This window comes from Nestor notabilis, unplaced genomic scaffold (assembly GCF_000696875.1).
Source record: "Nestor notabilis isolate BGI_N333 unplaced genomic scaffold, ASM69687v1 scaffold29458, whole genome shotgun sequence".
Lineage (NCBI taxonomy): Eukaryota > Metazoa > Chordata > Aves > Psittaciformes > Psittacidae > Nestor > Nestor notabilis.
In genome coordinates, this window is record NW_009940134.1 from 8,333 (window position 1) to 23,242 (window position 14,910).

The following is a 14,910-nucleotide window of genomic DNA, read 5'->3' on the forward strand; positions in this document are numbered from 1 at the left end:
ATTAGTATAATAGAAGCATTTTTACATGGTCCTTGTTTACGATGATGAAAAATGTCTGTTTTGTCTTAATTAGATCCACATTCTCTCTTTGACTGTTTTCGAAAAACTTTGTATAAATCTGTACTCAAATAGCTCTGTAATACATATGACTGAAGTTATTTAGAATATCACATTAATTCTAACCTTTTCAAAACTTGTAGGTGTTAATTTGTAATTAAACATACCTAATATAAATAGCTGTTGCAAGCTTTGAGCAGAATTCTAAAGACAAATCAGTTCAGTAAACCCATGCTAATCCAGGCAAAATTATGCTTGAGATAAAAGTTGCTTAGCAATATGAAGAAAACTAGTAAGTTGTTCCCAGTTGTTAGCAAATGAGAAGTTAATTATTTTCTAGTTCTAAGAGTTTGGATGAAAATGCTCTAATGGGTTACAGAAGAATGAACTTGTAAGGCCACAGCAAGTGTTGTACTATATGTGAAATAAAATGTGGTGCAGCACATCAACATAATTTTAAGTTCATGCTTTTGCTTTTGAAATATAACTTTAGGATTCCTTAAATAAGGATGTATGAGAGACTACCACATTTCAGAAGGCCCTGTAGGATAATTTCTTACTTTCTTATCCTGGTTTTGTATAGGAATGACTGCATTCATTTTGTTTTGCAATTTTTTGCAGTGCCGTGTTACAAAAGGTGTAAGCAGATGGAGTACTCGGATGAGCAGGAAGCAATTATAGAAGAAGATGATGGTGATGGTGGATGGGTAGACACTTTTCACAATGCAGGTATTCAGCCTTGCTTCAGACTTTGCATTTGGTAATCTGAAGGATTTTCAGTTTCCATTATTAGAAAGTTAAATCTTTCTTGCATATGTTACGCTGCCAGCCACCCACTCATGATTGGTACATGACTGCTCAATATTCTCTTATAAATGACCTGTGTAGTGGCTCATTCCTTTGTAAGGAGATCCTGTGAAGAGAATGCTAGTTTAAATTATTTGTTTGAAGAATATGCAAATGTCTCCTTTTTTTTTTTTTTCAGTTAGATTTTATGTGAAACACATTAAGATCTTTATCTTAATGATGACCTCAAATGACTTAATTGTTTCAGTGTTTCTCATTCTGTTGAATTGTTGGATTGAGCTAAAAGGGGGAAACATTAGAAAATGGCTGTTATCTCAGTGTGTGAGGTCACTGCAGAAGGGGTGGGTGGGGCACCAAAAAGAAAGAAAATATTAAGTACAGAGATGAGTGTCGGAGAGGATCCTTTTTTACATTAAGTCCTTAGATGAGCTTGTGTTTATAAAAAAGTCTGAAAATTACTGTTTACACGAATATCTCATTAGCTTTTCTAGTACAGCCTCTTATAAATCCTTTTGTTATTTTCACAGAATTGGCAATTTTATTAGTTTTAGTCTGTTTCTTGATGTTCTATCATAAGTTAATGAAATTGTCTTCAAGTATTCTCTGCCGTTTCCAAGCCTAGAAAGTACTCCACTCAGTTTTTTACTTTCTTTAGTGGTTTTTTTTCATTTTTTTTTTTTTTTTTTTTTTGGCTAGGATGTGGATGTTCTTTAAATAGTTCAGCCAGGCTGGGGAGAAGAGTGGGAGAAGATGCCTTTTGTTTCTGTTGCTGTACATTTTTCAATACTGGCAATTCTTAAATGTATCACAGTTCATAATTGAACACCCCACAGCAGAGAAATCATTTGGCATAGCTTTGTCATATCCTTGGATTAAGAGTGCGTTCTCCATCTCTGCTGTGGATAGACTCTTTTACCAAGTTTTTATTTTCAGGCTTGACTGGTTTGGGCACCATCCTGTAGCAGCACAACCGTAACACTGACTAGACTTGATCAGGTCTCCAAACAGTCAAAGGAGATGAAAAAAAAGTCTGTTTCCACCCATCTGTATATGTGTCCTTTATAACACCACTTTTTCTCATGGGAAAACCATACACAAATGAACACACAGCCACAAGAAACGCATTGTTTCTAAATAGAGTTCAGCTGGCATTGCTTTTCTTTAGATAGATGTTTCTGCTGATCAGTGACTTGATTCCAGGTTCATTCTCCATAATGATGTAACTTATTTTCAGCTGAAGAGTTAATTAAATGAATGTACTGTGTCAGAGCAGAATCTTCTTATGTATCCCAAACAGTACTAGGTGAAAGCAGCAGTAGAACTAGAAGGCTAATAGGGAGGAACTCAAGAGCTGATACTATGATTTGAGATGTTTTTTAACCTCAATTCCTCTCAGCTGAAAGCATCGTGTTCTGCTTCATTACGCTTTGTCATGAACACCTTGCTTTCAAGATGTTCAGAAATACTCATAAATGCATGCCTTGCTCATGAAGTTGAGTTCTGTTATTGTGATGTGAATGCCTATCCTGAACTCACTTCTATGAAAATTCATTAAAATGAAAATGAAAATTACTTTGCAGTGTTCCATCAACAAAACTTGTATGATGTGTGAGAACTGTGCTACTGTGCTCCATGTTACTGGTATGGTTTGTTTATGCATGTCCAGCGCCAAGCATGCTACCAGTACCAAATAAGTCTTTCAAATATCAAAGTTGTTGTGAGATATAACTTGGAAAGATCATATGCTGCTTTCTGAAGTCTTGGCAGCCTTTTTCTATACTATTTTGTAACAAAGAAGCAAGGTTTTTTAACACAAACCTCTTGTTCAATTAACAGGTATAGTGGGTGCAACAGAAGCAGTTAAGGAGATCACACTAGACAGTAAGGTACTTGGTTCTAAATTTTCCTCTTGCTTTATTAGAGGTAATAGAAGTCTTACCTGCAGCAATCTAATACTACCCATGAAAGATTAAATTATACTTTGTCACTAGATGTGTTGCAGATATATGGTGACTTTTGCAACCCATGATATTAGTCAAAGCACATGCATCTCCTTCTGAGATGTTTACTGAGGCAGTGTTCTTTTCAGAATGCCTTTAGCCAGCATGCTCTTGTGCCAGACTTTTACAAACTGAAAATGAAAGTACTGCTTTTTCACGAATCAGTAACATCTGGGTGGAAGGAACACTGTAAGGAATACCTAAAGGTGATCACCATTTCTGCGAAACACAGCATTTGCAGGATGTCATTGTGATTCATAACTGCTGTTGTGTGTTATGAATTGGATTTCACTTCTAATATATTGTATGTAGAAAAACTTGCTTGTTGTACAGCTTGGATCACAGGTCCAGTCCAGAAAGACAACTCTGCTTATGTTCTATTTGCTAAAGCATTTCACAACTTAGTTTCTTACTGATTTTGGTGTTTTGGTTTTCTAATCAGGAAACCTGCCACTTGATGCTTACAATTGGAGCAGCTTTCATGAAACCTGTGCAAATTGAGACCTCTCCCTTCTGAATTTCACTAGGCTTGTCTCTTGGGTTCAAATGCTGTGCGTAGGCCCACAGTCCCCAAAAGAAAAATTTAGTAGAGGGCTTGGGTTAGGACATACAGAATTTTAACCTGTATATTAGTCATAGCTGTTTAGTCATTGCCTTTCATTTGAGATAGGTGGGTTTTTGAAAAGCAGTTACAGGCTGTTTAATCCCATGTTTATTTTTCTTTTGTTAGCAATTAAATCATTCCAGATTGCAAAGTCAAAGGAGAACTTTTAAAGTGGATTTTTAATGTCATACTAGGACTTTGAAACTAAGATTGGTTAATAAGCAAATATTTGAGTTCAGTATAGTCTTTAATATGGCAGAAATTATTTTTCTGGTTCACTGTATGTGCTGCAGCTGTAAGGCTGTGTAGATGCAGTGTCATTAAAGCAGTGTTTTAAATTTAACTTATAAAGGAAAATATAAAAATACCAGATCGTTCAGCATCTTGTGAAGATGATGATGAGGAAGATGAAGGAGAAGCTGCAGACATGGAAGGTATTTCCTTGAATTGGGTGGGACACGATTTATTTCGGGCCTTTAACTAAAGCAGTACACTCTAAGAAAACACTACACTTTGTTTTCATGGAATGCGTGCTGAAAAATTCACCAGACACATGCTCTTTATCATCTTTTATATGGTATTATTGATGCATGTTTAGTCTTAACTTGTGTGCCGAAACCTGTGTGAATGTTATTGACTGGGAAATTAATTTGAGTACTGGAACAGATCCAAGCAAGTGTAAATTACAGATTTAGCACAGCTTCCTTTCCGCTTCATACCTACACTTAACTGCAGTCTGCCTACTTAAAACCACTTGAGGATTGCTCATCATGTACTTACTGTAGTCTTGATCAAATTTGTATTAAAAAAGGTATAGTCTGGTTTGGGGACTCAGAAGTTTACCTGAATTAAATACTATTAGATATGTGTAGAATGTTTTAAAGGAGTTGTTTATGAATGAGAAATATGATGACTAGCTACAAGCTGAACACAGAATTTTATGGGTCTTCTTTTCAGAGTATGAAGAGAGTGGGCTATTGGAGACAGACGATGTGAGTGAACAGTTCTCTATCTTGTCTGTTACAATGCTTATTACCAATATGAGCACAAGCAAAGTAAAACTGATAGTAACAAATGGATTACGTAACAAGCTTGTTATGAGCAGTGGGATTACTGAGCTTGGTTTCCTATGGATTTGTCTCCTGCCATCCTACTGCAGTCCTAAGTCTTCAAAGATTTAGATCACAGTAATTCTGTGGGTTTTTGCTGATCCTTTTCACTCTGCTTACACACAGTGCTGTACTCACAAGGGGTAAAAATGCGCTATTGTTCTTGAGGCTTATGTGTGGAGGATGAGTGGCTTACAGGTTCAATAGATTATGCTGATGCATCAGACTGTCATGAGAGGAAAAAAAGGGTGTCATTATTTGTGGTATTCCACTAAGGTCTTCATAAATACATAAACTGAGACCTCTACCTTCTGAATTTTATTGGAATTGTCTGTTGGGTTCAAAAATTATTGGTGAAAGAAGGAAGGGGGATGTGACAATGTAATTGCATTTGTAGTTGCAGATTGGACTTTTTTTTTTTTTAATTAAAAAAACTCACCAAAACCAAAAAGCATTTGGTGGGAGAGAAACTGATACAACGAATTTAGAGATAAAAATAAAACCCAAAAGCCTATGTTTTTTAAATGCTGACTTAAGAACATTGATTTCTGTTTTAGAGCTTTACATAAGTACTTATGTAGTTAAATCCAAACAAGACTATACTAATGTTGTCATTTTTACCTTGAATCAGGCAACGCTTGACACAAGACAGATTGTAGAAACTAACAAGGCCAAAGTTGATGTTGGAGGGGAAGATGCTATTCTACAGACTAGAACTTACGACCTGTACATCACTTACGACAAATACTACCAAACTCCAAGACTCTGGTTATTTGGATATGATGAGGTATAGCTCATTTTCCCACTTCTGTAAAATTAGACTTATGGTATCAAATAGCAAGGATATGTTTTTTGCTTACTCACAGTAAAAATTGAAATGAAAAAATGGTGATAAAATCATTATATAGTCAGGTTTGCAGACAGGACTTAGCATCCTTGCAGGAAGTAGGAACAATTTCACCGAAAATTGTACTTAGTAACCCAACATATTTGGAAGGAAGCAAATCATGCTCTGTTATTTGAGTTAATTAGCTCTATAGAGCTAGTAATAGCCCTAGTAAACTCAGTCAAGTAAGTAGGTACATGTTTTCATGATTTTCAGAGGAAGAGGATTAGATAAATCACTCTCACTTTCATGGCTAAGTTTCTTGAGTTAAAGTTGGTTAGGGCTTACAGCTCAAATACCTAGATGGGAACCTAGGTGAGAACCATTGAGATGGTTCTCAAAATATATTGACTTTACCATTCATATGGTTTATTAAAAACTAAATTTTATGGAGTACTATTTCTACACCATATGGATCTTAAGACACTTTGTTCTTTCCTTCAGACCTGTTTTATATTAGATGCTTATAATTTATGGTGCTTCATCTTTTAATGAAGGAACAAAAGATTCTTTGTTAGTGATGGTTCTGTTCTCATGTTCCTTTTTCCTGTATAGCAGCGGCAGCCTTTAACAGTAGAGCATATGTATGAAGATATTAGTCAAGATCATGTCAAGAAAACGGTAACCATTGAAAACCATCCACATCTTCCTCCGCCTCCCATGTGCTCAGTTCATCCATGCAGGTGAGTCTTTGTTTCAGGTCTGATTCAGTATGTAGATACAAGGCACTGCACTGGTCTTGTTATGGATTTGGTTCAGGTTTTCTGGACATTTCCACAGTTGGCTCCTGTGGTGGTGTGTCAGCTCTGAGGCAGTATGAAAGGAAGATCTCAGTGATTCTCTGGAGTCATGCCAGTGCTAACGGCTGCAAGCATATTCTGCAGTCACAGCTGTCTCCCCTTGCTCAACTTGCTTTTCCTTCACTTCCCTATGGACTCCAGAAGATGGCAGACTACTAGAGCTCTGTAAAAGGAAGTTCTCCTATACTTTATTTGCTGCTATTTTTGGGAGAGTAAAAATGTAATGTATACTTTGGGAGCAGAAAAAGATATTTGAACATGAAATACCTCTTTTTTTATTTTTGTAATATCTGCCTCCTGCTCCCCAAGATGTCCTTGAAATTTTATACAGATAGAGGTCCTCTAATTGCCACACTGAAATACTTGTTGAACACAAGTCAAAACTCACGCGTGCTTTTAGGGTCTTTTCTGTTGCATTTGCCACGTTTCTGCATGTCACTAGCTGAGGAGTCAAATACTCAGCTTGTTGACAAGTTTGTGGTAGGTTTTTTAGACTCAAGACATTCTTGTTTCTGGTTTAGGAATTACTTGATCATGAGATTAATCTTGGGAAGCGTGTACCATTCTTTAGAGAAAGAGTAAGAGAGCTTTGCACCAAGGAGTTTATGGCTATTTTTGGTCTTCTTATGAGGATGTATATTCATGGAATTTGTCAATGTGTATCTCTTGTTTCTTCCAGTTCATAGTTCTTCACTGCTTTACAACAGTCTTTGCTTTCACCAAGTAGGCTTATATCTGGACAATCTGAGCAGAGAAGCCATTGTACAACTGGGAAATAGCTTTTTTTCCAGTTAGTGGACTCCTTGTAGAAAATTTGAAAGTGGTAAATTTTATTGTTGGTCTTTAAATTGTGGAGTTTAAGTCTACAGTAATACAATACAATTTCCACACCTGTGGAGATGTCAGTTTCAGTGCTTAAGAGTAGTACAGGGAGCAGAACCTAGAAAAATGTTAGGGGGGAAAAAAAAAAAGAATAGAACAGAAAACAGCAGAATGCCTCTACTAATCTGTGGGACCACCCACATGCTGAATACTGCAGTACAGCTCTGGTCATCTATTCTGTAGTCTGTGAGGTGAGGGAAGACTAAGATTGGAAAAGATACAGAGGGATTGTCCAGAATAACTGAGGTTATCCTTATTTTGCGTAGGAAATGATTGAATAACCTAGGACCCTTCAGCTTTAGATAAGGCTTTTAGAAAAGATCACAATTTCAGTGACCTTCATTATGAATGCCACAGAAACTGAAATAATAAGTGTTCCTCTTTGGGTTGTGTTTTTTCTTTTTTAAATAATAAACTGATGACATTGAATGCTACTCACCAATGGCATGTTCAAAGCCAGAAAAAGAATTAAACTCTGCACACAGCACCTGTTTAAATATTTATTTGAGCAATAAGATGTTAATGAAAGAAAAGTTTCCGAGAATTGTTAAAAGGAAAGTTATTAGAATGCTTCAGAATTAGAAAGTCCCTAGGTTGCATATTGCTGGAAACTAGTACTTTGGAGGAAGAATTACTAGGTGCTTGCTCTGGCCTCTTTCTTGAGCGTGTTCTGCAAGACAATAAGCAGGACAAGTGTCGTGGTTTAAGGTTAAGGTTTAACTCAAGTCAACAAGGTAGACCTTTGGTTTGGTCTAAAAGGTATTCTTGTACCTTGTATTAGTATACCAGTCTTAATATGTAAATCTGTTAGTGACTTTGAATGTCTTATTGTTTGCTTTCTGCATGGTTTTGGGCAGAAAAATGGATGCAGCATTTTGTGCAATTAGTGTTTTCGAAGGAGTTTCAGGTGGGATAAATCTAGGAAGGCTTAACAGACTGACTGGGAAGATCATTTATAGAAGAAAAGGAGGGGAAAAAAAAGCCAGAAGCCAAGGCTTAATTTAGTGATTGCTAGAAGTCCTGCTAATAAGTCAGGTGGAAGAAGCTCCTGTAGTGGATGCAGGCTGGGAAGGCATTCAGAAGAAACAAAGATGACTAGGTATTTGGGCATGACTGAGTAGGTAGACCTGTGGATTTTATACTGGGCTGTGGCTGCAATGTAACCAGTTTAATTTTGCAAACACCTTTGCAGAGTAAGAACCAATTTAATATTCGTCTGTGAATCTGGATTGAGAGTCTTCATGGATAAGAGCTCCGTGTGCATGTTTCACTTCTTTCTCTTGAAGCCAGTCAAGTGCCAGTGCCTTTGTTATGTAATCCACATCTACACTTAAAGAAATGGTTTGCATCATGAGACTTGCTCCAATTAGTCTTTTAAGCCTGAAAGAGGTGATTGATAATTGCAATGAGATAGACTTGTTGGTAGTCTTAAATGTGGAGGAAACTGCCTAGTCCTTCTCAAAAAGCAATCTGTTTGACTGGCAACTGCTTAACATTGGAAAGTCATCTTGATACTGTGAAGAAAGAGACTAACAGTGTATCTAAAATGGAGAGTTTAAGTATGTTCTCTTACTCTCTAAGGTGTGCTGTTCTGTTAAATTGGTAAGGCTAACAGCTAAGAAGGTCTGGGCTTCTGAGGTGAAAAATAGTAGCCCAAAATGTTTGTTTGTTCTTAATTTAGCTAGAAGGTACCGGTGCTTAGCTCTGCTGCTGTTGCTTCCGTGCATGTTACAAGAATTGTGTAATGTAGGGTATTTGGATGGTCCTAAACTTGGTTGTTTCTTGTGACGTGTACATCCCTATGTCATGCGTCAGAGGAAGGAAAGAAACAGCAGTCGGGTGCCATTCTCAGATGCTCAAGATTGCTTCTATTTTGAGTAGTTAGTTGAAACTGTTCATCTTGCAGCTCTGCTGTAAGTTGTAATTCCTGTCAGCATTTTTATGGTACTGGGAGGAACACAGTCAACTTCCTCATCAATTCCTGCAAGCTGGTTTAATTACAATTCTCAACTCTTTTTATGTGGGTAGTATGAAGGGACTATAAAACTAGTTAACTACTGAACACATTTTCAATTAGATTTTAATTACTTGCACTAATTCCAAGTGCTTATTTTTCTCTATTTCAGAATAAATGGTGATAGACTTCTTTTTAGTTCTTACAGATTCTAAGTATCTCCAGGGAAGTGACTAGAGGCAGCAGCAAGGATCAGCGAATTGTTGATCTTAAGGTTAACTGATTATTGTGGATTCTGAATGTTTTGCCTGATGATGACATTTGTGGGTTTTCCACACCTGTCTTAGTATGTTTGAGCAGTTACAGACACTTAATCAAAGTCACAGGTATTAATTTTTTTTCTTGAAAATATGCTATCCTAAGAAGTCTTGCATTTTACTCTCTTCTATGGAAGCCAATAGTTGTTATCCACTGCACTGAAAGTCCTGTGGAAGGCCTTTTATCTCTGTGAACTGCAAGGGATTGAGAGGGGCAAGAGAACTGAATCATTGCTGGTTGTGGGTTTTTTCCCCTCATATGTCAGGAAGGCTTTTATTTTTTACTGTTCTGATGGTATGTATTTCCCTTCCAGCTGATATTCAGACAATGTCAGTATATCAGCTGTACTGAATTCCAGTGTGAAGTTGTTAAATATTTTGACTTTGGTCTTTTGCAGAGTAGGAGAGGTGTTCTTCAGTTGGAAAGCAGACATTCTTGATGAGAGCATAAGGGGTCATCTAATCAATCTAAAAAATCAGTTTCTTTCAACTTTTTGTTAAACCCTTAATTTATGGTGTTAATTCTTTACATCTTAATTTATTTTCAGTAACAGCAATATTTCTGGCTTGGAATATGAATAAGAAGTCAATTACATCACTTGAACTACATCAAGAGTTAGTTGGTTATACCAGAAAGTAAATGAGGTGATTTTAGTAGATGTTTTAAATGTCTGGTCTATTTCATAGCTCAAGCAATCTACAAACAGGTCCTGGAGCAAGCATTTTAGTCATCTGAAGTTAAGAGTTATTTCTGGGGGACATTTTTTTTTTTTTATTTTTTTTTACTTCTGAATAAAAGAGACATTTCTAGACAGCAGGATAATAGGATAATTTAGATAACATTTCTTCCAGAGTTATTTCTTTCCTTTGGGAGGTATACATACTTCACATTGATTCCTCAAAATTCTCTTAGAGAAGGAAACTGAAACAGGAAACAAACATTTTAAAGTTTATCAAGCACCTGCAAAACTTCTCATGCGTAACTGTATGACAGTAAGAATGACCATTACTGTGGCCATTATGGAATTCCAGATGTGTAAATAGTCCTTAGAAAACAGAAAAGAGCAAATGTCATTAAGGCGCATGAATTTGAGCCAGTATCCTTTTAAAGACTTCTAATAGTCGTAGGGTAGCCTGTGCCAGTACGAAAAATAGTCCACCGTTACAGATAAGGTCGAAGCTTAAGTTTTGACAGTCCAGGTTCCTATATAGAAGCAGCTGGCCTTGGCACCCGATACGTGGCATGTGTGCTGCAGAGGCATCATGAAGATCCAGAATTGGAATCAACTGTGCGGGTCAAAGACCAACAGCACAGCAAATGACAAATGCTGACCTTTAGTATTTCCCCAGATTTGCATGTTCCTGTTCACAGCGTGTCCTGGTAACTTTGCAACAGCTTCCTTCCTTGTGTTTGCAGTCACTGACAGGATGATTAACTTTGGAGGTAACTACTAAATGCCAGTTACTGGTCAGATATTTAAATTTGCATAATGGTATCGAAGCATGGTCAGAAAGCAACCTTGTTCTCAGTAAACACATAGATTGTTTTGGGAGGGGTATTTTAAAACTACTGCTGTTAACTAGCTTGCAGTGTTGCATAGGTTGATGTCCATAGCCCTAATATGGTGTGATAAATATCATATCATATGATACGATAAATATCACATCATAGCCCTAATATGTCACTGATAAAGATTACCTACAGAATCATGAATTTAAAACCAAGTTGAAGTGTAGAGAAAAGTAAGATGAGTTGTACAACTTGGGATCTTGTGTTAAATATGTAAATAAAATATCAATTAACCACACAGTAGTTTTCCTCTCTGATTTGATATGATGGTTATCCTTTGGTTTAAGGGACATAAGAAATATCCTGAACACTAGACCATTACTTCTGAATTGTAATTGGTCATTAAAAGATTTAAAGGCTTCATCACTGGAGGTATTCAAGACCAGACAAAGTTCTGAGCAACCCATTCTAATTTACTGCTCATTGAGCAAGGAGGATTGGACTAGATGATGACCAGCCTCTTCCAACCTTAGCTGTTCTAAGATTCTATGTTATATTGCCAGGATCAGCTTTGTACAAAAATGTTTGCATGGTTCAGTTTTACAATATTATTTTTGTATGTTTTACGATAACAGAATCACAAGGGAGAAGCTGATTTGGAAACTGTTGATCTTCCACAGAAACCAAGTTACCACCAGAGAAAGTTTCCATACCCTAAGTCAGTCCCAGAGCAACAGTTAGGAATTTATGCAGATTTAGTTCAGCCTGTCTTTCCTAGGAAACTACAAATTGTTTAAGTATTTGATACCTCCTAAGGTCTACAAATGTAAGATTACAGCAGAGGCAGCTAAATAAGTTGCAGCAATTTCTAGGCATCTTCTTCAGGGGTCACTTGGGTACTTGGAATAGCTTGCTGCTGGCGAGGATTACCTTCTAGGGACTTACCTGGTGGCTTCTTTGGCGTTGAGCAATTAAAAGTAACACTAGTGACAAGCAGTATATATTGATGCTCACTGTGGCACTCCATCTGCATTGTAGCGTAGAACATTTCTCGTTTTCCTTGTGAATGTAAGGAGCTGGTGAATAACTTTACATTCATCACGTAATGTTACCTTTTAGTTACTGTTGGGATTTTTTCCTCAGTAAACTGAAAGGTTCCTCTTGCTGCTTCTGAAGCTAACAGTCCAAAGCTATTTAATTTGCACAAAACCTAATCTTACTGAGATGAAGAGGAGCTTACTTTTTCCTTAAAATATTTTCACTGTTTCTGGTCTGGTTTTCAGGCATGCAGAAGTCATGAAGAAAATAATTGAGACTGTTGCAGAAGGTGGAGGAGAACTCGGAGTTCACATGTATCCTTTTTCATTATTATGTGGTATTCTCAGAGATTTCTTGTAGTGTAAGGAGCTGTTATCTCAAGGTTCCTAAACTGGAATGCAACTGTGAGTGAAAGCAGTAAACAACTGCTTGTAGTAGCACTTACTAGAGTTCTGGGATTAATTCCTTTGTGCAAACAAACTCAGTTAATCAGTTCGCAGAAAGCAGTTGGAATTGAAGGGATGTGATTGGGCCCTTGTTTTTAGGGGTGTGGAGCTGTGAGTATGAAACTGAGTATGAAACTAAGATCCCAGTGGAGGACAAAGCTGGACGTTCGTAGACTCCAGCCGGAGTATAATCACTCCTCTTGGTCCAGTAGCTTCTGTATTAGATTTGAATCTGAGATTCATTTCTGAAAGATGTAGAGGTCCCAATGTTCTCTACTCTGCATGTGAGCAATATCCTGATAACAACATTCAGCTGACAAAAAAGCAATGAAAATTTACTGAAACAGTTCTGAGTATCAATATCAAATGCCTCACAATTAGAATTTTCTTTTGAAAGTTGACTGATCTTGGTTATGCTTTGTAGTAATTGATCCCATGCTTCCTGACTAAAGAAACCTCCATGTTAGGAGAAAGTGAAGTGTGTCCTTTCAAAATAATGCTGCTGCTGTAAAGCAAGCATGGGAGCATTACCGAGCAGCTATAGGCCCCAAACCGGTAATATTCTTTTTCACTGTATGAGTTGAGACTTGCTCAATTTGTGCAGCAAGCAACTGAAACTGAACTGGAAAATAACTTTTCTGTCAAAGTAGTTCAAGTCTTCTACTCCTTAATAGTTAGATATAACTTATCTGCAAGATTTTTTGATTACTTTTCCTGCTATTTGCTTAACAAACTGAGGGTTTTTTAACAGCCAGTTTCTTCCCTTGTTTGTGTTTGTCAAGAAACGGTTCATGAGACTGACATGTGAAAATAATAGGGTTTACTTATGTCCAGTTGCGATGTAACTGAACTGTAAGTTGAAAGTAGTGATTTATTTTAATTTTCACTTCACTGTGTGTCTCAGTTCCAGGTGGACAAACACTTCAGTTTATAATTATCCCATATACTCCACACTGCAGATTCAGACCCAACATGCATTTGAAGGTGATATACACAAGGGAGATTAAGAAAGCCTCCTCTAAAAGGCAGACTTCTTAACTTAGCAAAGCTAATCTCTCCATTTTCCCTCACTGACAGGAAGGAGCTATTTCAAAAGATGGTTCAGAACAGGAACTTAATTCTTTTTCTGAGCCACTGAAGAGGAGCCTGCTTTCCCTGCAACTACAGGAAGGTAGCTAGGGATTAGCCTTCCTAGGTGTAATTCACCTTGGCATTTGTTAATAACAAATGTGAAGTATGGAAGTGGGATTGTAAATGTATGCGTACTGTTTTGTAAGATCTATTGAATATAACTCCTGGTTCTCTGCTTCAACTTAAAACAGGAAAGTATGTTTGGACAAGCATGAGATGTCATTACCAGAGTTCTGCTGTATTAATTCCCCACTCTCTTAACTTTATAATTGCTAGTTGTTATTTTCCTATTAGCAAGAAACAGTGTTGAGCAGACCATTGAATGTGACTTCTTTGTTTTACAGGATTTCTAGCTATCGCATGTTTTCCTTAACAAGAAACTCAGGTACCTTCTTATTTTCTTGAAATTTGTACAGGCGGTCATTCCAACAATAGAATATGACTACACAAGGCACTTTACGATGTAACTAAAATAAGAAATATCTCCTCTAATTATCAAATCCTTTTTTAAATAACCCATCCATGTGACTTATACAACATTATACATAATTTCTGTAACTAACCTTTTATCAAGTTGATGCATTAAAATAAAATGTTCCATTACCAGCCTTTTTAATAAAAATCTTTGTGTGTAATATAAATAAATCACTTTCATTCTGATACAGACACTGCACTAAGGGGTGGGATTTTTCTCCATAACTCCTTCAATTTACTTTCAACACAAGACTATTTTTGTCTATATTAGAAGCTAAAATCTACTTTCTTAGTCGAAACCTAATGTTTTTGGCTTTATTATTGGTTCCTGAAAATGGAAAGATTTTATTATTATTTTTCATCCCAGTTAAATTAACTTGAGAATTATGTGGGTTTTTCACTAGTTATGAATGGTTATGTTTCCTGTAGCTGGAGGAGGATTTTGAAAGCTGAAAGAAAATACTTGATTGTTTTGTAGAAAAGTTTAATATAGCTGTAACTAACCAATCTTTGAAAAGTGATCTAGATTTACACTTGCTCAAGACTAGTGTTTTGGGTTGGAATTTTTGGGGAGACAAAGGAGAAATGTTAGTATACAGTCTGTTCATCTTGTAATAAAGGCAAAAATAAGTCTTATTAACAAAATCACAGCTTTGGGGTAAAGGGAGAAGATTGCTATGGTAGAGCAAGATGCGATCTTGGTTACTTGTCTGCCTCAACTACACTAGCTGGTAGTCTGATAGCATGATTTCCTTTTTGGGGTAAATATACATGGAGTTGTTTATGAATTCAGATATCACAGATGCATCCAGGCTTTACCAGCTGCTTTCTGCCCTGTAAGTTTTTCATTAATGAAAATATGAGGAAAGGACCATCATATATATATATATATATA

General features: G+C 36.7%; 1 protein-coding gene across 1 annotated transcript in view; it reads left to right on the forward strand.

The window, feature by feature from the left end:
- The window catches only part of ATG3 (autophagy related 3), a gene marked incomplete at its 5' end in the record, with an annotated part of 19,861 nt that extends 5,714 nt beyond the window's left edge, over positions 1-14,147 (forward strand). The window contains 8 exons of the mRNA XM_010020213.1: positions 679-786; positions 2,701-2,750; positions 3,821-3,902; positions 4,426-4,460; positions 5,209-5,364; positions 6,019-6,146; positions 12,210-12,278; positions 13,927-14,147. Of these exons, the coding sequence (XP_010018515.1) occupies positions 679-786; positions 2,701-2,750; positions 3,821-3,902; positions 4,426-4,460; positions 5,209-5,364; positions 6,019-6,146; positions 12,210-12,278; positions 13,927-14,008 (710 nt within the window). The remainder of the gene's footprint in view (positions 1-678; positions 787-2,700; positions 2,751-3,820; positions 3,903-4,425; positions 4,461-5,208; positions 5,365-6,018; positions 6,147-12,209; positions 12,279-13,926) is intronic.
- Positions 14,148-14,910: the final 763 nt, after the last annotated feature.